This window comes from Impatiens glandulifera, chromosome 6 (genome assembly GCF_907164915.1).
Source record: "Impatiens glandulifera chromosome 6, dImpGla2.1, whole genome shotgun sequence".
Lineage (NCBI taxonomy): Eukaryota > Viridiplantae > Streptophyta > Magnoliopsida > Ericales > Balsaminaceae > Impatiens > Impatiens glandulifera.
Window position 1 is genome coordinate 24,356,379 of NC_061867.1, and position 25,639 is coordinate 24,382,017.

The 25,639-nt window shown below is 35.2% G+C and overlaps 1 protein-coding gene across 1 annotated transcript; it reads left to right on the forward strand.

Moving 5' to 3' along the window:
* Nucleotides 1-22,666: 22,666 nt before the first annotated feature.
* Nucleotides 22,667-24,164, forward strand: LOC124943395 (polygalacturonase-like). Its single transcript, XM_047483905.1, has 4 exons — nt 22,667-23,098; nt 23,242-23,531; nt 23,621-23,849; nt 23,940-24,164. Exons 1-4 carry the CDS (start codon nt 22,667-22,669, stop codon nt 24,162-24,164), a joined length of 1,176 nt encoding a protein of 391 aa, XP_047339861.1.
* The last annotated feature ends 1,475 nt before the right edge of the window (nt 24,165-25,639 follow it).

The window sequence follows — 25,639 nt, forward strand, 5'->3', positions numbered from 1 at the left end:
TCACCAGAGTAGCCGCCTCAGCACATGTATTTATTCCAAATTTCTTCAATAGTTCAGCTGTGTACTTTGGCTGGCTTATGAACGTTCCGGTTTCGATCTGCTTAACTTGAAGCCCTAGGAAGAAACTTAGTTCTCCCATCATACTAATTTGAAATTTGTCAGTCATCATTTTTGAGAATTTATCACACAACTTTGGATCGGTTGATCCGAAAATAATATCATCGACATAGATTTGAACAAGTAGTATGTGTTCGTTTTTCTCAAATTTGAAAAGAATTTTACCGACTGAACCTATTGTAAATTTGTGATCAAATAAGAATTGCGTTAATGTATCATAACAGGCTCTTGGAGCCTGTTTCAAACCGTAAAGGGCTTTGTTTAGCCAGTAAACATGGTTTTCGTATTCTGAATTTTTGAAACCTGGAGGTTGATTAACATACACCTGTTCTTTTACTTTACCGTTTCGAAAAGCGTTTTTAACATCCATTTGAAAGACTTTGAAATTATTGAAAGCTGCAAATGCTAAAAATATTCTAATGGCCTCAAGTCTAGCCACAGAAGCAAATGATTCTTCAAAATCAACGCTTTCTTCCTGTTTATAGCCTTGAGCCACTAACCGGGCCTTGTTCCTCGTAACTAAACCGTCTTCATTGAGTTTATTTTTGAATACCCATCGTGTTCCTATAACTGGTTTGTTTTTCGGTCTAGGGACTAAGTACCAGACTTTGTTTCTCTCAAACTCGTTTAGTTCCTCTTCATTGCTAGGATCCAATCGGGATCTGACAACGCTTCATCCACCTTTTTCGGCTCAATTTGTGATATGAAAGCTGAGTTTTCATAGTGTTCCAAATTTTGTTGCCTAGTTCGGACGGGTGATGAGATGTTACCTATTACTAGTTCAAAAGGATGATTTTTGTTCCTTCTGAGGTTTATCCGAGACGTGTCTTCCAAGCGTTCGGTTGGCTGATCAAGGTTAGACTGATCGGTAGGCTGAACAGGGTCAGGCCGACCGATTTCTTCAGTTGAAACTGAAGAGTCAACTTTCTGCGGTAAAACAACTTGATCAGGATGAGGTTCAGCATCAACCACTTGATCACTGACAAATCGTCTATAAACCGGAACCTCATCTTCATCATCAGAATATATATTAAAATTTTCCATTCTATTGTGAAGGTCGAAGGGTAATGCAGTATTTCGTTCAACCGATTCATCAAAAACAACGTGAGATGTTTCTTCAACTGTTAAAGTTCTAGTATTATAAATTCTATATGTTTTACTTACAGTTGAATATCCTAACATTATTCCTTCATCGGATTTAGCATCAAAAGCGGTCAAATAATTTTTGTCGTTGATGTGAACAAAGCATTTACTGCTAAAGATTCTAAAATACCGTATGTTTGGAATTCTATCATAGTATATCTCAAAAGGAGTTTTAGAAAAACGTTTAGTTACTAGATACCAATTTTGAGTATAACATGCGGTATTGATAGCCTCGGCCCAAAACTTTTGAGCAATACCCGAGTCGGCTATCATTGACCTTGCGGCTTACTTGAGAGTTCAGTTTATTCTCTCAGTCAGGCCGTTTTGTTGAGGAGTTCTGGCACTAGACAACTCGTGTCTAATACCGGAATCATCAAGAAAAGTAGTTAAATTGCTGTTTGTAAATTCGGTTCCTCTATCACTTCTGATTTTGTTTACTCGAGTAGATTTTTCATTTTGTATTCTCAAAATCAGTTTAATCAGGTTTGGTGTTGCTTAATTTTTAGAAGCTAAAAATATTACCCAAATAAATTTAGAATAATCATCAACAACTACCATAGTATATTGCATACCTCCTAGGCTTGTTACTCTATCCGGACCAAATAGATCCATATGCAGGAGTTCTAAACATCGTTCAGATTGACGATTTCCTTTACTTTTGAAAGAAGACTTTATTTGTTTACCCGTTTGACATGCAGCACATACTTTATCTTTTGAGAACTTGACATTTGGAAAACCTTGAACTAATTCCCTAGAACATATGAAGTTTATTGTTTTGAAGTTCAAATGGTTTAGCCGTTTGTGCCAGAGCCAGTTTGGGTCATTTCCAGCTATCATGCATACATGATTTTCCAATCAACTTTGTAAATGTTTCCCATTCGGTTTCCGGTTAGTAAAATATTATTTTGATGATCTTTAACTAAGCATGCATTTTTATGAAACTCAACCTTGTATCCTACATCGCACATTTGACTAATGCTTAACAGGTGGAAATGCAAGTTTTCTACCAATAATACATTATTTATAGACAGGTTAGCATGGACAATCTCACCCTTGCCCACAATTCTACCTCTTGAGTTGTCACCAAATGTGATTACTGCTCCGATTTCATAAATGATGTCGGTTAGTAGTCCGCTGTTACCGGTCATGTGTCTTGAACATCCACTGTCCAGATACCATTCCGAGTTCTTTAGCCGGTTGCTTCTCCTAACCTGCAAAAAAGAAATATTTACACCTTTTTGGTACCCACATTCAGTTGGGTCCGTGGTTGATTAGTCCCTTTAGGATCCAGAATTTGATTAGTCGGATCACTTTCCCGTTAATGGTTCTAATGGTATTTGGCTTAACCTTTTGTTGTTCACCCAAAAGTTCCTTGTGTCGTAGTGATGAATAGTTTTGATTTTGAGGTGCACTTGTTTTATTTAGTTTATCTCCTGACCGGTTGGCTTTCCTTCTCTCAGGATGAAGCCATTTTTCCGAGTCGGTTGGGCTTACATATTTTAATTCCGGTTCTATGACAGTTTCTGCCTCATTGTTGGTTGAAGAGCTCTTGACAAATCTTAGATGGGAAGATTGTTTTTTGTGAGTTTCATCCCGTTAGAGTGATTTGGTTTGTTTGGTTTATTTTGTTTGTATCCAATACCAAATTTACATTTAGGATGCCTTTTATACTTGCACATCTGATTTACGGCTTCACGGGACCTTTCCCAAGCAGTCGTAATATACTGTGTTCGTTCATCTTCTTAAGTTACCGGTTGAACTATCTCCTCATTTTATAAGGATAGTTTAGCCGGTTCATATACCGTGGTTTCGCATTGCTCACCAGCGGTACCACTTGACTCTTCGACTTTATGTTCCAACTGAGTCGGTATATAAGCAGATATGTTTCTGAACTCAGTGACCATTTCGTTGAGTGCAGAAATCAGATCTTCCTTAGTAAATTAATCAGAAGAAAAATAAAATACCTCTTCGTCGTTTGCCATGAAGCATGTTACTCTCTCTTCATCATTCTCATTGTCGGAGTACGCCCAGTCGCTTCCACCGTCTGATGCAATAAGTGCCTTTGGTATTTCTTTTCCTTCATCGGCTTTTTGGTTATCGTTTCTTCGGTAATCGTTCCTTTGGTTGTGATTCCTCCGGTAATCGTTCCCTTGATAGTTGTTACCTTGATAGTTGTTGCCTTGGTAGTTATTTTCTGGTTTTCGATCGTCTCTTCTCGGTTTCCTACACTCTGCCTGAAATATCCAAAACCATCACAATTATAGCATCTTTTATTTGATTTATCAACATAATTATTATTAAAATTGTTGTTAGATGGTGGTTGGTTCTTCTTCATTAATCTCCCGAATTTCTGAGCTAACATCGCCATCACATCTTCACTGATCTGATCAGCATTTTTGATGGGAGCCGGAGCGGTTGATACATGGACCGCCGGTTCCATCGATGTAACCAGAGCTCTAGTTGCGGTTGACGTAGATGTCTCGTCTTCGATCCAAGACTTGATCTCGAACTCATATGCTTTTAGATCTTCAAACACATCATGCAGCTTCATCTGCCCGAGATTGCTTGACTCCCTCATCACCATGGTCTTGATATCCTATGTGCTCGACAGTGATCTGAATGATTTGATGATTATCTCCCGGTTATCGTATCTTTTTCCGAGTGTTTGCAGCTCGTTGACCACACTAGTGAACCGGTTGCTGAACTCCTTCATGTTTTCTCCTGGTTTCATCCTGATGTTCTCATATTTTTGAGTGGCCACCAAGATTTTGTTCTCTTTTGTTCTTTCGTTTCCTTCATGGATCTGAATGATCGTTTCCCAGACTTCCTTTGCAATTTCACAATCTGATATTTTGTTCAGTGTGTTATCGTCTATAGCCTTGTAGATGTGCCTCATGCAATGGTTGTCCAGGTTACTTCTTCTTTGATCTTCAGTTGTCCATACGTCTATCTCCTTGTTGATCTTTATTGGTCCTTCCTTCAGAACCCTGCTCATCTCATCATCCAACATAATCAGATGAAGATACATCTGTTTCTTCCAGCTGCTAAACGCTTCACTCTTTAGCATTGGTGGCTTGTCGATGTGGGTCATGCTTCCCATCTTTTTCGGTTGCTTGAGTGTTAAGAACCTCGCTCTGATACCACTTGTTAGGATCGGGGTAGCCCTTGGAGGACCGGGGTTCCGGTTTTGGAAGGGTGACCGCTTAAAACACAACACACGCTCTGATTGGTGATAGTCCGGTTAGAGACTACAATCGTTCTCAACACTACGCAAACTGTCATAGACTCTTGAACCGGGTTCAAGGGCGGAAATGTCTATTTCAGTTTGAAGCAACACACAAGATTTGGATGATATTTATAAGGGATCGGTTAGACAAGATATATGAACCGGTTTAGTTAAGGACAAGGATTATGTTTCGGTTTGATTTGAGGTGAGTAATAGTTTAGTTTAGAGTAAGTGAGCCGGAAGTAAATAAAATAACACGAGACAAGATTTTTTTATGGATGTTCGGAGCAAACTCTCCTACGTCACCCCTTCTTCTCAGATTATGAGAAGGATTTCCACTAACTTGAATGTTACAACACTCACACAATGACGGTCGAGCCTAACTCGTTACTCGCCGGTTACACCACTTCACTTTTGATGTAATACAATAACACAATACAATAATGCTTTCGGTAAATGCAACAACAATTTAGGATCGCGCATGAGATTTCTTTCTCTCTCTTAAGATATTTCAAAACCGTAATAAATGAAGTCGCTTCGTCTTCCTTTTATAGTGAATCAAATCCCAACGGTCATCTTCTTATCTCTCCGTAGGATTGGTCAGTTTGAAACCACGCCGGTTCAGAGATGTTGCGTGCACGTTTCATCTTTCTGACACTTGGCAAGCATGCATATACCGGTCAGGTGTTGATGACGTAGTCGGCTTAAAGTTCTGGACACGTGTCAAACATGCACCTTCCGACTGTCTGATTTGGATCTTCGGATAAGCAGATCATCATTGTTTTTATCGCATGCTTCTGATCCGGATCTTATGTTCTTGTATTTTCCGAAGAAACATGTATTTCGTCATATTATGTCATCTTGTAATTCAAAGTTTCCGGTTGATCTTTTCGTAATATGGTCCAGCTGAAGTATGAACTTTTCTTTGCTAACTGGTCTGTTTGAAATGTTGAAGCGGTTCCTCTTGATCATGACTTGATCATCTAGAGCCGAATTGCTTTGATGTATTCTCCACCCGGTCTATGCGATCTCCAGCCGGTTTATACGACTTGATCTGTTTATACACATAAGAGTTAAGAGTAGTTTAGTTCTCTGGCCATTTAAAATTAACTTACTTAATTTTTCTAACAACATAGTTATAAATAATATTAGAAATATATATTTCTAATAACTTAATAAAATATCCATATATATATATAATATTAATAATAATATTTATTATACATTATTTGATTGATGATAAATACTTTATTATTTAACTTTTATAATTTTATTTACACAAATTTTACTTACTTTCATCATAAATAATGTTAGGATCGGGGACACCCTTGGAGGACCGGGGTGTTTTCGGTTTCTGAAAGGGTGGCCGCTTACAACACAACACACAATTTGGTGATAGTCCGGTTAGAGACTAAAACCGTTCTCAACACTACACAGATTGTCACAGACTCTTGAACCGAGTTCAAGTGCCGAAATGTCCGTTTCAATCTGAAGCAACAAATACGATTCGGTTTGGAGAGTATTTAGGAGGAATCGGTTAGAGAGGATGGATAGACCGGTTTGGTTAAGAAAGAGGATTATGTTCTGGTTTCGTTTGATGTGAGTGATAGTTCGGTTTATAGAGTGAGTAAGCGGAAATAAAAGAAATGACACGAGACAAGAATTTTATGGATGTTCAGAGCAAACCCTCCTACGTCACCCCTTCTTATCAGATTATGAGAAGGATCTCCACTAACTTGAATGTTACAACACTCACACAATGCCGAACGAGCCTTAATCGCTACTCGTCGGTTACACCACTCACTATGATGTAATACAGTAACACAACACAATACAACTTTCGGTAAATGAAACAATAAATTTCTTTCTCTCTCTTAATAACTTTTTGAAACGTTTTAGACAATTTGATACTTTTTATTCCACTTCGATTACTTCTTCCTTGTCTTCTATTTATATGAAAAATATGACAACGGTCATATTTTCTCTCTCCAGGAGATTGGCCGCTGGAAACCGGTAATGATCAAGAGGCTTGCACGCCTTCCCTCTTGGACATATCAATTTGGACACATGGAAGACATGCGCTTAGCCAGTTTGCATTTTGGACACATGGCAAACATGCACTTAGCCGGTTTGCATTTTGGACACATGGCAGACATGCACTTAGCCGGTTTGCATTTTGGACACATGGCAGACATGCACTTAGCCGGTTTGCATGTTGGACACATGGCAGACATGCTCTTAGTCGGCCGCCTGCCTGACAGCTACCTGGAGATTGCTTCTGGATTTGGACAAGCATTTCTCACAGCTACCTGTTGCCTGGAGATTGCTTCTGGATTTGGACAAGCATTCCTCACAGCTACCTGCTGCTTGGAGATTGCTTCTGGATTTGGATTACTCATTTAATAACCGGAGCTTGACAGCATTTAATCAACCGGAACATTTATGACCGGAACATATTTATGACTGAGCGGCTCATTTAATAACCGGAACATTTATTACTAGAGCGGCTGCATTTAATTATGACCGGAACATATTTATGACTGAGCGGCTCATTTAATAACCAGAACATTTATTACTAGAGCGGCTGCATTTAATCAACCGGATCATTTATTAAACCAGAACTCATTTATGACCGGCCATGCTTCATTAAGGGTCGGTTGACTGATCCAGTTTGACCGGACTCCGAGCCGGTTGACTGAACTTTACTGACCGAACCGGTTTGACCAAAGCCTTTTACTTCAAACCGATATATATATTTCCAACCGAATGCTCAGTTTCCCTGAAATAGCAAAACTTTAAATATTATTTGCAGCCAGTGAGATTTGATCCCTGGTCACCTGTGTGGCAGACAAAAGTGTTTACCACTACGCTACAACAGCTTCTTGTTATATTTAAACCAATTAATATATACTTGATATAACTTAGCGGTTTAACATATATATTTGAACTTAGTTTTATCTATTCATTAAACTTTTCATAAGTTATAGCAATTATTTTCTATCAATTTCTCCCTTTTTGATTATTTAGAATAAATATTCAAAAATCGTAATGTGTGGCCGGTTTGAAAATTAACTTACTTAATTTTTCTTATCAAATAATTTTTAAAATAATAAAAATTAAAGTCTATCTTTTATTCCTATTAATTTCTAAAATAATACAAATTAAGATTTATTAATAAAAAAAAATTATGTTTGATAATCTTAATAAAACGTTTAATGTGATTTTATATACCATGTAAAACTTTTAATTGTGGTATATAATAACGTAGTTAAAGGTAAGACTTTTAACTGCGATTTATATACCGCAGTTAAATTTAAGACTTTTAACTGTGCTTTTATATACCGTAGTTAAAACTAAGACTATTAAGACTTTTAACTGCAGTTTTATATACTGCAGTTAAAGGTAAGACTTTTAACTGCGGTTTTATATACCGTAGTTAAAGTTAAGACTTTTAACTGCGGTTTTTAAATACTCTAGTTAAATATAAGACTATTAACTGCAGTTTTATATACCATAGTTAAAAGTAAGATTTTTAACTACGGTTTTATATACCACAGTTAAATGTAAGGTAATAACTACAATTTTATATACCGTCGTTAAATTTTGCCACAAATAACACATTTTTTACTAGTGGTCTGAGTTGCTCCTTTGCTATGTATTTGAACTACTTGGGAAAGAAGTCCTCGCTTGCTTCCCGATCACACATTCTTCACAGAACCTCTTTTCGAATATAATGTTAGGTAGTCCAAGAACCATCTCCTTTTTCACTAGCTCGTTCAATCCCCCAAAATGAAGATGACTGAACCGATAATGCCACTTCATGGCCTTATCCTTTAGATCAATTTGTATACATTTATCTTGAACTATTTTAAGCTCAAGTTTGTACATACGATTTTCTTCATTTCTACCTAGGCAATGAGTCTCCCAAGTTTATCCTTCAGTTGCATTTCTCGGTCCTTCATTATAGCCGAGTACACTTTCTCCATCAACTGTCCCATGCTTAGTATGTTGCTTTTGAGATCAAGTACGTAGTAAACATTTCTGATCTCTTAGATTCCCCTATTTTTCTATTGATACCTAATCATTCCTCGACCTTTGATGGCTACTTTTGAAGCATCACCGAAAGAAATGGATCCGGACTCCACCTTTGAGAGTATTTTGAATAAGCTCTCGTCGCCGCACATGTGGTTACTTGCGCCAGTATCCAAATACCAAAATGAGTTATCAGAACAGCTTGGCTTGATCTTAGTTTCTGGAATTTTTGTCATCAGCAACAACCCTTCATCTTCTTTTTCAGCAAAGAAGTTTGTTGGTTCCTCCTTTTTCTTATCGAATCTACAATCTTTGGAAATATGACCTAGCTTTCCGCAATTGTAGCATTTTATCGAGTAACAATCCTTGGAAACATGCCCATTCTTTCCACAGTTATAACACTCAATATTATTATTTGTGTTTGTCCGGCCACCCCGAGCTTGACCTCTACCATGCCAGTTCTGTTGGCCGACTTGCTTACTTCCTCGTCCTCCTCTTCCTCTACCACCTAGGCTCTTGCCTCTGCCTCTGATACTTTGAGCATAAAACACCTTCTCCTCTTTTATTGTCGTCTTTGCCTGGAGATCTTGTTCAAGAGACTCCCCCTTCTTTTTTTTCCTTCTCTTCTCATGCGTTTCTAAGGATCCAACAAGCTCTTCAATGGTGAGCGTTGATAGATCCTTAGATTCCTCTATTGCGCACACAATATTTTCGAAACTATCTTTCAATGACCTTAGAATCTTTTCAACAACTCGGTTTGATGAAAGACTCTCGCCATTCCGATTTAGTTTGAGAATCAATGGACGGTAAGCTCTAGTACCAATTGTTAGATTTTACAAATCAAATCAAATAATACTTTATATAAACTTTAAATATCCATTAAATGATAAACAATAGATAATAGATCAATTCAATTACTATAAGTAGAACATACCTTTAACTTCCATTGTTCTTGGGATGAATTTCGGTTGATGGATATTCCAATCTAGCATAACCCTTAACTCTACTTTGAGATTTCTCACTTTGTGAATCCTCTCTATCGATAGGGAGACAAAAGAGATATCTTACCTACTGATGACGTAACCCTACTAATATCAATCGACATGTATTAAGTCAAATGGGTCTAATAGATTGGGGACCATAACCATCTTTTTTAGATTTCGGTTATTTATAAATCAGCCCCTCATAGATATTTAAATAACACTTTGGTCTCTATACATTTATTCCATAACCAACGTACCCCATAAACCTCCTTAATACCGTATTTGATCACTTTAGTTTAGGTTAATTATATAATAACTCAACAACATAAATATTGCATTAAATGCCGAAAAATTATTGAATTAATTATAAGAGAAATGATTGGGGAGAGAATTTGGGTGAAAAAATAAGAGAGGGAATGACATGGCGCAATTTGATTGGCTGAAAAAATCAATAATTTCTCTCTTTTTTTTCTTTCCTCCAATTTTTTTCTTTTTTCAGAAAATGAGATGATTCTAAGTCATTCTCTCTCCAATTCTCTCCCTCAAATTTCATCCATCTATCAATCCTCTAATTATAAATTAATCTTACATGAGTTACATTCTTATTTAAAACAATTTAAGTTGAAAGGAAATTAATGAGTATGGCTTATGCAAGTTTTCTATATTAAATAAAAATAAATTTTATAATAATAATAACACCATATAATAATAAATAATAACCAAATTAAAAATAAAAGTCATCATAACCATTTATATGTAAGATAAAAAAAAATAGTTCCCCATGTAAAAAAAACTTGAACTCATAAGGTCAATTATAGAACCCATGTGTACCTAGACTTTTTTATAATCTTTTCTTTTATCATCTCTTAAACTTAACAAAATACTGTAAAGGAGCACAATTTAACACATAAAAATGAATTTATATACCTTACACTATTTAACTAAATAAGTTTTTGTTCCATATACTTTAAATTATTGGATTTACTTTTAACCTAAGAATCCATATAAAGAACAACTTTAGTATTATAGTTGCTGTAAAAAAATAAATTAATATAAATAAATATGGAGTTTGACTGCACGTCTAATTACGGTTTCACTTCAGACTAGTCTGAAGGAGTTAGACTACACGTCTAACTTTCTCAATCCATTAGACTGCACGTCTAATTCTGAATCCATTAGACTGCACGTCTAATTACAGATTCATTAGATTGCACGTCTAATTATGAGATCCATTAGACTGCACGTCTAATTATGAGACCCATTAGACTTCATGTCTAACTCCATGAGTTAAAGTACACGTCTAATTCTGAAACTCATAAGACTGCACATCTAACTCCACGAGTTAGACTGCACGTCCAATTCCGAATCCATTAGACTGCACGTCTAATTCCGAATCCATTAGACTACACGTCTAATTACGGAATCATTAGACTGCACGTCTAATTCCATGAGTTAGACTGCACGTCTAATACCTCCTGTTAGACTGCACGTCTAACTCCGCTGGATTAGACTACACGTCTAATTTCGCTAGTTAGACAGCACATCTAACTTTATGCATCTAATGCCAAATCGGTCTAATGAACCTCATTAGAACCAAGTCTAATAAAATCTGTTTTCAATACACTTGCATCAAAAACGATTAGACGTATAAATAATTCATTCATCATTTCATTATCAAAATTCTAATAGTCAAACAATTTCAACACATGGTCAAAATAATTTGACCCAACAATTTCTCCTTTTTTGATGATGAGATTGAAACCTTGCATAGATAACAGACTAAGCATTCATCGCATAAATGCAGGGTAAAACTTGTTCATCCATCACACATAACCACTTTCAAAAACCAATATTCCCAAAGAAACATAGTCAAAGAAACATAGTTTAAAAAACAAAGTAAGAGAAAGGAGATCATTGTTCTTCCTTTTTCACTCGAGGATCGATAGGAAAATGAGTTCTTCATAGCTCAACCCTTCACCCGTCATCTCTTGACCGGTTAATAGATTGCGAAAAGGAGGAAGAGCGCGACCACCACGACCACTTCCACTGGATCTCCCACCACGATCACCGCCAATGGCACGACCTCCTTGATCATAACATGATTTCCCATCACGATCACCACCACTGCTTTGGCCTCCGCGATTACCACCACTTCTACCTCCGCCTCTTTTGGTTGGCCTTAGATTTTCATCGTTGGTTGGCGCACGCTTAGATCTGGTGCCGGTTGAAACACCGTCACCTCTTCTACTAGGCTCACCTTGGGTGATATGAGACTGTTCTCTTTCATCAGCAGCTTTATCATTCTCTTTCTCTTGAAACTTTCTTGCAATGGAGTCAGCATACTCCAACCTTTCACCATTTGTTCTTCTCAGGCTTCCTTGAATTTCAACTAGTTGATTCTTGTATGATTCCATTGATTCCATGACTTCACGATGATTATCAAGATTGATTTGTCTCTCAAGACTCATCATTTCAGATTTCCGACTGAAGAGCTACTTTTCAAATTTGGAGAAATTTAAATTTGCAACATGAGTCTCATACGAATTCTTCTTCAGAGTATTATCCAATTCTTTAAGGATTTTGACACATTCAACAACTTCTTTCCTATCCTCTTTCTGAGTCTTCAAAATATTTCCTACGTGCGATCCCATAACTATCACATTTGTCTGAAGAGAGGAAAGTAGAGATGTCATCGACTTTAGAAGCTTGGTACCATCTGTAGAGGATCCTTCATTGGATGAATCATCTTGTGATTTTGCAGTCATGCTCTAAATGGAATTAACTTTAGTGTGAATCTGAGAGATTGCTCAAGTTCACCATTCTCAGACTCATTACTAGTATTATTCTTCTCTTTTTCTTCCAGCTCCCTTTCTGCTCTTTGAAATCCATCATATAGATTTCCCTTGTTGTGGAGAGGATGAAGAAAATTCTCATGAAGACTACCAGCGATAATATTGGGAAATGGAAGAGGCTTGAGAGTTCTAGAATTTAGATCTTGTTCCCCCTCAGACGAGGAACTCTCTTCTTCTGTATCTTTGTCTTTTGAGGGTTATCCCTCAGATCTGATAGGCTTAGGATGACTAGCTTCAGCATCCTTCTCTTGGGCTTCCTCTGTTCTGACAACATGGGATATCACAACTTCTTTTTCATTTGGAGTTTGAGTAGTCTCCACAATAGTTTCTTCTTCTTGAGTTACAAGAGCTTAATCCAACTCTTCAACAACAACTTCTTCTTGATTTACAAGAGCTTGATCTGGCTCTTGAATTATCTCTTCTTATTGTTCTAACGAAAGATTCTCTTGAACGGGTTCTCTATTTTGCTCGACAACAGGTTGAGCCATTAAACGTCTTTCTTCTGCAGAAAAGTCTCCAAATTCTATTAGAAGAGCAACAACTTGCTCATCTGTATCAACATTATCAACAGAGACATCCATTGGCTCGTCTTCATCAGAGAGAATACCAAAATAGCTCACTCCTGAGCAGTTAGCTCCATCAACGTATCGAGTGACTATTGACAGATAGTCGACCATGATCTCGTCTAATCTCTTTAAGACTTTTACTTCCACTTCAGCACCTTTCTCAATGAGGTTAAAATTGGCTTTTCTAGCTTCAAGGATGGGGAATAAAGCACTTCCTCTCAGACAAGATTTGATAAGATCATTCCTTTTTAGAGCTTCCGACACCTGCGGAGTTTTAGCCCATTTGAGAACCTTCTTCTCATCTGCTACAAGCTTGTGCCATTGACTACTTATCCCTGAACCCGTGATGACCTCATCATACAGGATAAATAATCTGTTCTGGATCCAAGAATCAAATATTTCCACCTGGATAGATCGTCCACCCTTATTGCAAATTTGAAGAACTCTCGAACTTCCTTCTCGTAAAAGATGAAAGGACGGCCAAGATATTTTCCGAGACCGGAATACTCGAGGGTTCTGAACATATCTACCACTTCCGGCTGATCGAAAGTATAGAGTGATGGAAAATCCACCTGCAAAGTACAATGACCCAGTGTGATTCTCTTGTTCACCATTTTTAATAGAATACGAACAGACACAAGATTGGCACAGATATTTGAAAGAGAAAGACAAAGAAATTTAGGGTTCTTAGAAATCTTGAGAAATAAAAAGCTTTGAATCTCATACAAGAATGTCCTTATATAGACCATGGGAAGTTATGCAAGATAACCGTGGTTTTCATAGGGGTATGGCCTATCATTTAAAATTAGACGTCCTTTCTAAAGAGTGATCATTAAAATTGAGGGTATATCAGTCATTCTCTTTTAACTTGAGAGACACGTGTCTTCATGTTATTATGAGATGACTGTTTTAATGTTTGAGCGGGAAAATCAGATATCTTCTCACGTGGACTGCTGTCCTTGATCAGTCTAGGAAGCACATAGTTAGACGTTTTTCTTACTACACAGATCTATAAAATTAAACGTCTATTAGACGTGTGGGTCCATTAGACGCATACATCTAATTACGTGTTGTAAAGAATCCGTCTAATGTCTATTAGACGTGTACGTCTGATTCCGCATAAATATCACGTGTTATACGTGTGTTTGGTTAGACGTGAGCATCCTCTTGCTCATGACGTAAAAACGTCTAACGTCAATTAGATGTGTACGTCTAACCGCATTGGTTTTAAACCATGACATATAGGATTAGATGTGTAGATTGTGAGCAAAAATACGTCTAAGTACAAACCATTTTCTTTAGACACCCTTGTCTAACAGACCGATTAAGGTCATTCATCTTGAGATTATCTTTCAGATTAATTTTTCCCTCTCATTTTGTACAAATACAAAAATCAGTAACCACATATTTTGAGATCCTTCGAACTTAAAAATATTTTAATATAAAAACATAAAATCCATTTATTCTTCTGGAGTGGTAGCAGCCATTGTTGATCTTCTGAACTGCATACTCAAAAGAGTATTCTCCATGCTTCCTTCTTGCAATCCTCCTGCATCACCTCAGTTTCCTGAGTCTATTCTTCATCTTCTCTTGCCATGAAGCAAACCACTTCTTCTTCATCACTATCACTGGAAAAAAAAGTAGGAGTCACGGATGCTTCTTCGGTTCTCCCCGTCACCTGCAATAAGAACCTTCAGCTCTTTTCTATCATCCTTTGTATCTTCACGTTTTGGCTTCCGACATTCCGATTGATAATGACCTAGAATACCATAGCTAAAACATATAACGTTAGCCTTTGATTTCTTATTATTATTAGAATTTAAAGAGCTTGAGTTAGGGTTACTCTTTTTCATGAAATCGCCAAACTTCTTCAAAAAGAGAGACATGGCGTCGCTGCTCGGTTGTTGTGCCGCCATCTTCACATCAGTAGCTACAGGTGGCTCTTCAACAATCACTAGGGCTTTGGTAATGATAATGGATGTGGATTGATATTCTTCAATCCTACAGTTCAGCTCGAACTCATAGGCCTTGAGATCAGCAAACAGATCGAAGAGAGAAATCTTGTTGAGATCTTTGGATTCCCTCATCGTCATCGTCTTTTTGTCCCATTCCCTTGGAAGAGCACGCATGACCTTAATATCAAGCTCCATGTTGCTATACGTCTTGCCTAGGATGGATAGGGATGAAACTATCTTGCTGAATCTAGTGTCGAACTCGTTCATTGTTTCACCAGGACGCATCTTGAAACTGTCAAATTGTTGAGTGGCAACCATAATCTTGTTTTCCTTGGTTTGCTCGTTGCCCTCACACAGTTGGGTGAGTCTGTCCCAGACCTCTTTAGCAGTATCACACTCGATAATGTAGTTGAACATGCTGTCATCGAGAGATCTGTACAGAAGATGAGATCGTCCACCATTGTTGCAGATTTGAAGAACTCTCGAACTTCCTTCTCGTAAAAGATGAAAGGACCGCCAAGATATTTTCCGAGACCGGAATACTCGAGGGTTCTGAACATATCTACCACTTCCGGCTGATCGAAAGTGTAGACTGATGGAAAATCCACCTACAAAGTACAATGACTCTGTGATTCACTTGTTCACTTTTTTCAATAGAATACGAACAGACACAAGATTAGCACAAATATTTGAAAGAGAAAGGCAAAGAAATCTAGGGTTCTTAGAAATCTTGAGAGATAAAAAGCTTTCAATCTCATGCAAGAATGTCCTTATATAGACCATTGGAAGTTATGCAAGATAACCGTCGTTTTTCCTAGGGGTATGGCCCATCATTTAAAATTAGACGTCCTTTCCAAAGAGTCATCATTAAAATCGAGGGTATATCAGTCATTCTATTTTAACTTGAGAGACATGTGTCTTCATGTTATTATGAGATGACTGTTTTAATGTTTGAGCGGGAAAATGAGATATCTTCTCACGTGGACAACTGTCCTTGATCAGTCTAAGAGGCACGTAGTTAGACGTTTTTCTTACTACAGAGATCTATAAAACTAAACGTCTATTAGACGTGTGGGTCCATTAGACGCATACGTCTAATTATGTGTTGTAAAGAATCAGTCTAATGTCTATTAGACGTGTACGTCTAATTTCGCATAAACATCACGTTTTAGAAGTGTGATTGGTTAGACGTGAGCATCCTCTTGCTCATGACGTAAAAACGTCTAACGTCTATTAGATGTGTATGTCTAACCGCGTTGGTTTTAAACCATGACATATAGGCTTATATGTATAGATTGTGAGCAAAAATACGTCTAAGAACAAACCATTTTCTTTAGACACCCTTGTCTAAAAGACCGATTAAGGTCATTCATCTTGAGATTATCTTTCAGATTAATTTTTCCCTCTCATTTTGTACAAATACAAAAATCAGTAACCACATGTTTTGAGATTCTTTGGACCCAAAAATATTTTAATATAAAAACATAGAAAATCATTTATTCTTCTGGAGTGGTAGCAGCCATTGTTGATCTTCTGAACTGCATACTCAAAAGAGTATTCTCCATGCTTCTTTCCTATAATCCTCCTACATCACCTCAGTTTCCTGAGTCTGTTCTCCATCTTCTCTTGCCATGAAGCAAGCCACTTCGTCATCACTATCACTAGATGAGAAGTAGAAGTCAAAGATGCTTCTTCGGTTCTCCCCGTCACCTACAATAAGAGCCTTCAGCTCTTTTCCATCATCCTTTGTATCTTCACGTTTTGGCTTCCGACATTCCGATTGATAATTACCTAGAATACCACAGTTAAAACACTTAACGTTAGTCTTTGAATTCTTATTATCATTAGAATTTGAAGAGCTTAAGTTAGGGTTGCTCTTCTTCATGAAGTCGCCAAACTTCTTCACAAAGAGAGACATTGCGTCGCTGCTTAGTTGTTGTGCTGCCATCTTCACATCAGTAGCTACAGGTGGCTCTTCAGCAGTCACCAGGGCTTTGGAAATGAAAATGGATGTGGATTGATCTTCTTCAATCCTATAGTTCAGCTCGAACTCATAGGCCTTGAGATCAACAAACATATCGAAGGAAGAGATCTTGTTGAGATCTTTGGATTCCCCATCGCCATCGTCTTTATGTCTCATTCCCTTGGAAGAGCACGCATGACCTTGATAGCAAGCTCCCTGTTTCTATACGTCTTGCATAGGATGGATAGGGATGAAACTATCTTGTTAGCAACCATAATATTTTTTTCCTTGGTTTGCTCTTTGCCCTCACACAGTTGGGTGAGTCTGTCCCAGACTTCTTTAGCAGTATCAAACTCGATAATGTAGTTGAACATGCTGTCATTGAGAGATCTGTATAGAACATCAAGAGCCATATTATTGAGGTTGTTCTGCCTCTTTTCTTCACTGGTCCAGTCAGCTTTCTCCCTATCAATCTTGATAAGACCCTCTGTGATGACACTCCACATATCGTCATGAAGAAAAAGAGAGATGAGCACGAACTCTCTTCTTCCACACGATGTAGTTTTCTCGAGAGATGGTTGGAATGGCGGTTGCACTGGCATCTTTGGTTATGGTATTTATTTTTCAGGAAAGGCTTGAGAATAAAAAACAGAGCTCTGATACCAATTGATAGGATCGACTTAATCAATAGAGACGGGGGTCTGGCGATTGATGAAGGCTTATGAAAAACTTTTTGAAAAAAATATTGTTAGGGATTTGATTCACTTTCTATTCTACGAAACCCTTGTAAACACTTGAAACCGAATCAAGTGTGAAAATGTTTACTTAGGTTTGAAGCTTAAGATTAAAAATGAGAAGATGATAGAAAAGAATAACACAACAGTTTTTTTTATGGATGTTCGGAGAAAACTCTCCTACGTCACCTCTTCTTCCAACCACAGGAAAGATTCACTATAATATGATTTAAATCAAATACAGTTTGCACACACTTAGCTCACTGTTGAACAGAACACCCTCTGTTCAACTTACAAGATGAATAATATCACTCAGTTAAAGGATGCTTTGATTCTAACTCTTTCTTGATTAATACACAGTACAATTAAGAAAGCAACTCACAGTATGAATATTCAAAAGCTTGATTTCTCAGTAATTTCAGTAAGGAAGATGATCGACTAATTTCTCTCTCTGTAATTCCGGCAGTTCGTCCGTTGTCCTTAGGAATCTTTAAATATGCACAAGTACCAACAATCGAATCTTCAGAATGATACGTGGCGCTCTTCTATTGGAAAGCCTCCATAGTACACAGCAGACTCTGAATACAAGGATCGTGGCCGTACCCAACATGTAGTGCGCCGAATATTATTCAGAGATTTACCTACAAAACAAGTAGTGGGAAGGATATTCGTCTACGTGTCATTAGTTAATTGGTTACATAGGGCTGTCGTACTGATCTTCACAAGAAGGTGGAGCAGAAGTAGTGAACAGCTATAGCACATGGGTAGACGAGTGCTAGCTTCAAGCAACTGCTTAAGCAAAGCATTAGACGTATTTCAATTAGACGACCTCGTCTAATGAAATCAAACGTCCCCGTCTAATAATATAATCCATTAGACCACCTGGTCTAATGGGATTAGACTTACGTCTAATTACAATCACTTCAGACGGAGTTAGATTGCACGTCTAACTTTCACAAGTTAGACTGCACGTCTAACTTTCTCTTTCTATTAGACTGTATGTCTAACTCCACGAGTTAGACTACATGTCTAATTACGGTTTCACTTCAGTCTAGTCTGAAGGAGTTAGACTACACGTCTAACTTTCTCAATCCATTAGACTGCACGTCTATTTCCAAATCCATTAGACTGTACGTCTAATTACGGATTCATTAGACTGCACGCCTAACTCTACGAGTTAGACTGCACGTCTAATTACGAGATCTATTAGACTGCACGTCTAACTCCACGAGTTAGACTGCACGTCTAATTACGAGATTTATTAGATTGCACGTCTAACTCCATGAGTTAGACTGCACGTCTAATTCCGAAACTCATTAGACTGCACGTCTAACTCCACGAGTTAGAGTGCACGTCTAATTCCAAATCCATTAGATTGCACGTCTAATTCTGAATCCATTAGAATGCACATCTAATTACGGATTCATTAGACTGCACGTCTAATTTCACGACTTAGACTGCACGTCTAATACCTCCAGTTAGACTGCACGTCTAACTCCGCTGGATTAGACTACACGTCTAATTTCGCTAGTTAGACAACACGTCTAACTTTATGCATCTAATGCCAAATTGGTCTAATGAACCTCATTAGAACCAAGTCTAATAAAATTTGTTTTCAATACACCTGCATAAAAAACGATTAGACGTATAAATAATCCATTCATCATTTCATCATCAAAATTCTAATAGTCAAACTATTTCAACACATGGTCAAAATAATTTGACCCAACCGATACGGTTAACAAAATAAACATGATAAGGATCAATAATGGTAAGGCCACTAAATTGCGCTATAGGACTATCCCTCTCATTTGTCAAGTTTTTTTTTTTAATTTTACATTAAAATTGACTTCTAGAAATTGAATATGAGGTATAAGATTCATAATTTAACATTTAACCAATTAATTTTAAATAATTTTCTTATAACTTTTAATACTACTATAACATATGTTTTATAAAAATTGTTTATTTTACACTCATTCTCCAGATTGTACTTTAAGCTAGAGGGCAAAATGTACTTTTAACCAAACATATAATGACATATCAATATAATAACAAGTCTGAGGTTCAAATAACTCCCCATTTTCAAGCAGAATTTATTATAAATAGATTTAGAAGAACATGTATAATTTATAAGAGTATGAACATTCTTCAATGATATTCAGAATAAGATCATTATCCCCACTTATCAATGAGCCCTCACATGGTTCCAATTTGACCTTTTTTTGTACATGTTGTCCTTGTGAAGATCGGCATGATTCAAAGTTTTGTAATTAATTTAAACTTAGACTTTATGTATCATATATTTGGTTAGTTTAACTAGTACATATATTTAAATATATAGAACAAGAAAATAACTAACAATTTTAAACAACCAAAATTTTCAATTAAACAAATGAGTAACTATATAATCATTTATAATTAATAATATCATAATCATAAGAGATGAATATTATAAGTTCGATTCTTATTTAAAATAATTTAAGTTGAAAGTAAATTAATGAATACGGGGTTATGCAAGTATCCTATATTTAATAAAAATATAATAACACTATATAATAATAAATGATAAATAAATTAAACAAAAATAATATCATCATAATCATTTATAAGAAAGATAAAAAGGATAGTCCACCATTTAAAAAAACATGAACTCGTGAGGTCAATTATAGAACCCATGTGTACCAAGACTTTTTTATTTTATTTTCTTTTCTTTGATCATCTCTTAATATTAACAAAATAATGCAAAGGAGCAAAATTTAACAAATAAAAATGAATTTATATAGCTTACACTATTTTACTAAATAAATCTTTGTTCCATATACTTTAAATTATATAATTTACTTTCAACATAAGAATCAATATAAAGAACAACTTTAGTATTATAGTTGATACAAGAAAAAAATTAATAAAAAAAAAATTGGAGTTTGTGATACGTTAACAACATAATCAACGTGACTAAGATCAATAATGGTGAAGTCACTAAATTACGGTATAGGACTAACACTCTCATTTCATAAGTTTTTTTTAGCTTTATATTAAATTAACTTCTGGAAATTAAATATGAGGTATAAGATTCATAATTAACATTTAACCAATCAAATAATTTTCTTATAACTTTTAATACTACAATAACATATATTTAAAAAATATTATTAATTTTACACTCATTCTTGGGATTGTCCTTTAAGCTAGAGTGCAAAATGTACTTTCAGCCAAATATATAATGACATACCAATATAATAACTAATTTGAGGTTTAAATAACTCCCCACTTTTCAAGCAGAATATATTATAAATAGATTTTATTTAACATGTATAATTAATAAGAGTATGAACATCCTTCAATGATATTCAGAATAAGAACATTATCCCCACTTATAAATGAGCCCTCACATGGTTCCAATTTGACCTCTTTTGTACATGTTGTCCTTGTGTAAAGATGGAATTGATTCAAAGTTTTGTTAAATTAATTTAAACATTGACTTTATTTTATACAACACTATATTGGGAAATTTTGATGTATCATATACTTGGTTAGTTGAACTCGTATATATTAAATATAAAACAACAAAAGACTAACAATTTTAAACAAAACAAAATTTTCAATTAAACAATTGAGTAACCATATAATTATTTATAATTAATAATAATAATAAGAGATAAATGTCATAAGTTCAATGTTGATTTAAAACATTTTAAGTTGAAAAAAAAGTAACTGAGTATTTGGTTATCTAAATTTCCTACATTAAGTAAAAATAAATTTAATAATAATAACGCCATATATATAATAATAAATAATAGATGATAACCAAATTATAAAAAAAATTAAAAAAAGTCATCATAATCATTTATAAGTGAACCCAAGTGTGTACCTTTATTTTCTTTTATCATATCTTAATCATAACAAAATAATGTAAAGGAGCAAAATTTAACTCATAAAAATGATTTATATACCTTACACTATTTTACTAAATAAGTCTTTGTTCTATATACTTTAAATTATAGGATTTACTTTCAATCTAAGAATCCATAAAAAACAACTTTAGTATTATAGTTTGATGAAAAAAAAAAAAACAGATTATTATAAAAAAAAAACTTCGGAGTTTGTGATACATATCAACGTGGCTAGAATCAATAATGGCGAGGCTATGAAATTGCGGTGTAGAACTACCCTCCCCTTTCTCAAGTTTTTTTCAGTTTTACATTAAAATTAACTTCTAGGAATTGAATATGAGGTGTAAGATTCATAATTTATCATTTAACCAATTAATTTTAAAGTAGTTTTTTTATAACTTGTAATACTACAATAACATTTATTTTAAAAAAATTAGTTGTCTTACATTCATTCTCAGGATTGTCCTTTAAGCTAGAGGGCAAATGTACTTTTAGCCAAACATATAATGACATACCAATATAATAACAAGTTTGAGGGTCAAATAACTCCCCACTTTTCAAGCAAAATTTATTATAAGTAGATTTAGAAGAACATGTATAATTAATAAGAGTATGAACATTCTTTAATGATATTTAGAATAAGAGCATTATCCCCACTTATCAATGAGCCCTCACATGGCTCCAATTTGACCTAATTGTTTAATATTATTAGAAATTCACATACACACCAACCACAATCATATATACATTGCTATTAAACTATTTGACCTTAACTACATTTCTAATCTAATTGTCAAGTTGACTCAAACAAAACTTATTTTTTTATTTTTTATTTTTTTTTTATCACATGCAAAACCAAATGATTACAGTAAGACTTCATGACATTTGTTCACAATTTTAATGAAATACCGAAAAATCATCAAATAAGTAAATAAATTTTGGACTTCCTCACCAAATGTGTCACGATCATCAAGAGTCTAAAGAGTAACAAAAAGAACACAAAATAAACTATCGCTCCAACTCTTACATCATCAAGTCCGTTTGTTAATACCTCATTATGCACTTTAATTCATAAACAAACACCCAAAAATTAGTTGACAATTCTCATAATGCATTTTTACTTATAAATACCCACCAAACCTTAAACATCTCCATATCCTTATCTCTTTCTTTAACATACACACACAAAAACAATGGTGATGTCTTCTTGTCTTGTTTTCACACTTATCTTAAACTCTCTAATTGCAGCAGCAACAGCAGCCACATACAATGTGGTTACCTTCGGAGCCAAGGCTAACGGTAAGACCGATTCGACCAAAGCATTTCTGAGTACATGGGCTTCGGCTTGTGCCTCATCTGGAAAAGCTACAATCTATGTGCCATCTGGAAGATACTTGATCGGATCAACCGCCGTATTTAGTGGCCTAAACTGCAAATTCAGTGCGATCACAATTCGCATCGATGGAACCCTCGTGGCCCCATCAGATTATCGGATTCTGGGAAGTTCGGTAAATTGGATCATGTTTCAAAGGGTCAATGGAATCTCTATCAATGGTGGCATACTTGATGGCCAAGGCACCAGCTTATGGGCTTGCAAAGCTTCCAAGAAGGGCTGCCCTAAGGGATTTACGGTGTGTATTCATGTTCTTAAAATTGCATTTTATTAATATATGTCTTATTAAATTAACTTACAAAATATTATCTCATATAAATCAAAATTGGGTTAGAATTCAAAATTTAATATATAATTTTTGTGGCGGGTAATAAAATGCAGTCTTTAAAGATCAGCAATTCGAACAATGTCATTGTAAGTGGATTAAGATCGTTAAACAGCCAAATGTTTCACATCGCGATAAATGGATGCAACAATGTCAAATTGCAAAATTTGAAGATATCGGCTCCTAGTGCAAGTCCAAATACCGATGGCATCCACATATCGCAATCCTCTGTTGTCACAATCACCAATTCTGTTATTGGAACCGGTGATGACTGCATCTCTATTGGCCCCGGCTCCACCAATTTATGGATCCAAAACATTGTTTGCGGGCCTGGACATGGTATCAGGTAAAAACATTGTAATTATCTTCAATTCATTCTCAAAACTATTTTCTCCTCTTTTTTCTTTACATGAAATCCACTATTGTGTGATGCAGTATTGGAAGCCTAGGGCAAACCTTACAAGAGGCTGGAGTACAAAACGTGACGGTAACAAGTACGACATTTAAAGGAACAGAAAACGGGGTGCGAATAAAGACTTTCGCCAAGCCAAGTAATGGATTTGTTAAGAATGTTCTCTTCCAACATGTTACTATGGTCAATGTCAAAAACCCTATAATCATTGATCAACATTATTGCCCTAGCGGAAATGGCTGTTCAAATCAGGTATAATGCTACATCATTTGTTTTTCTTGAATAATTAAATAACAAGCACCCGAATGTTCACTAAGGAACGTCGATAAATCCATCTTATAGGAGTCAGGAGTGAAAATCAACGGAATAACTTACCTAGACATTCATGGAACATCAACCAAACAAGTAGGAGTGAAATTCGACTGCAGTAAGACAAATCCGTGTAGTGGATTAAGGTTCAATAACATCAATTTATTGGTCGGAAATAGTAAGGTGGTGCCACAAGTATCATGCTCCAATGCTAAAATCACTACTTCTGGTGTAACAGTTCCTGTCAGCTGCTCGTAGTTTTATGATCGTAACATTAAAATCATAGTTTATTAGCCATTTAAATTATTTGAATTAGTGGCTATATAAAGCATTAGTAAATGTTACCATGTAAATATTTATGGATATATCTTATCAAATGCATATTTTATATTTGGGAGATATTGTGATTTGGTAAGATTAACACTTATATAAATGAGGATGAATTAAGCCATTAATGTATTAGTGTTCAATATATAGTGGCTAACCAATTTGGTTTAAACCATTTTACAAGCTCAAAACAATACTAAAAAAATGTAGATGATATAATCAATATTAAAAAAAAAATTATCTTTTAAGTCCACCCTGATATATAGCATCATAACAAATGGTGGATGACTGCAAATAAAGTCCCATGGCTATGGTAATAATTTGAAACATGTATTAAGAAACTTAAACAATATAATAACAACGAGTTTATAGTACCGGGCCAAATTCTTTGATATACAAAATTTAATGATTTTAAATTGCTGTCAGATCAATAACCTATTCTATTCTATTCTATTCTATGTAGTATGTATTATCAACGTAAATTCGAAGCCCAAAGCTCGCCCTATTTACAAATATTGAGACAGTAAATATCATATATTTTATTTATAAAAAAATACGTTATTATTATATATCAATATATTCTTAAGTTTAAAAAAATAAAAATACTGTCATATATTTTGCTTATGATAATTATTTTATTATATATATATATATATATATTCATAAGTATTTTTTTTTTAAAAAAATAACTTATATTATTTGAAAATAAAATCCCCAATAACCCAACCTGAATTTAGTATCAAATAACTTATACCCAGCTTACCCAGCCGGCATCGACTATCTCTCAACTTTCAACATTCCAGGATTTCATTTCTCCCTCTCCACGTCTCTCTTTCTCCATGTCTCTCTCTTGTGCGCTCATGTTCTAGAAAACCATACTATCTGTTGTCATTTCATGTAACTAATATTCATGTTCATAAACATGTTAATACACCATATCAATAGTGACATAACCAATGAACAATTTCAGAATAAACACAAAAGTGAGATTAGATAACTCATTAAACTTTTAAATTAATTTATTAAAGATCCATTATCATAAACACAAAAGTGAAAACTTCTACTAATTTTATGTTACCTCTTATAGATCATAAACAATTATCTAACTTACTACCAACAACTTTTAAATCATGTTTATTACTGTTATAGGAACTTCTCGTTTTTATTCTAGTTATTTTATGTAATTGCAAGTTTCAAACATGGATTTCTGAAATTCAATGGGGTTATTGATTGGTGGCTGGTTTATTAAGAAATTGGATAATGAAGGTTCATATTTATAAATTTGTGTTATTGTCTTGTAGACAGTGAAATGATATAGCTATCATCATCATCATCAAGAGGAAAGAGCTATTGTAGAAGGTAATGTATCTTTCATTTTTTCTTACTTCATATTTCTATCGTTTCCT

What these genes read in the sequence shown, in the direction of transcription:
- LOC124943395 (XM_047483905.1), top strand. Translation starts at nt 22,667, where the DNA reads ATGTCTTCTTGTCTTGTTTTCACACTTATCTTAAACTCTCTAATTGCA. An exon ending in GGGCCTGGACATGGTATCAG is followed by an intron (nt 23,532 to 23,620) that starts GTAAAAACATTG and finishes TGTGTGATGCAG; the next exon opens with TATTGGAAGCCTAGGGCAAA. An exon ending in GAAATGGCTGTTCAAATCAG is followed by an intron (nt 23,850 to 23,939) that starts GTATAATGCTAC and finishes TCCATCTTATAG; the next exon opens with GAGTCAGGAGTGAAAATCAA.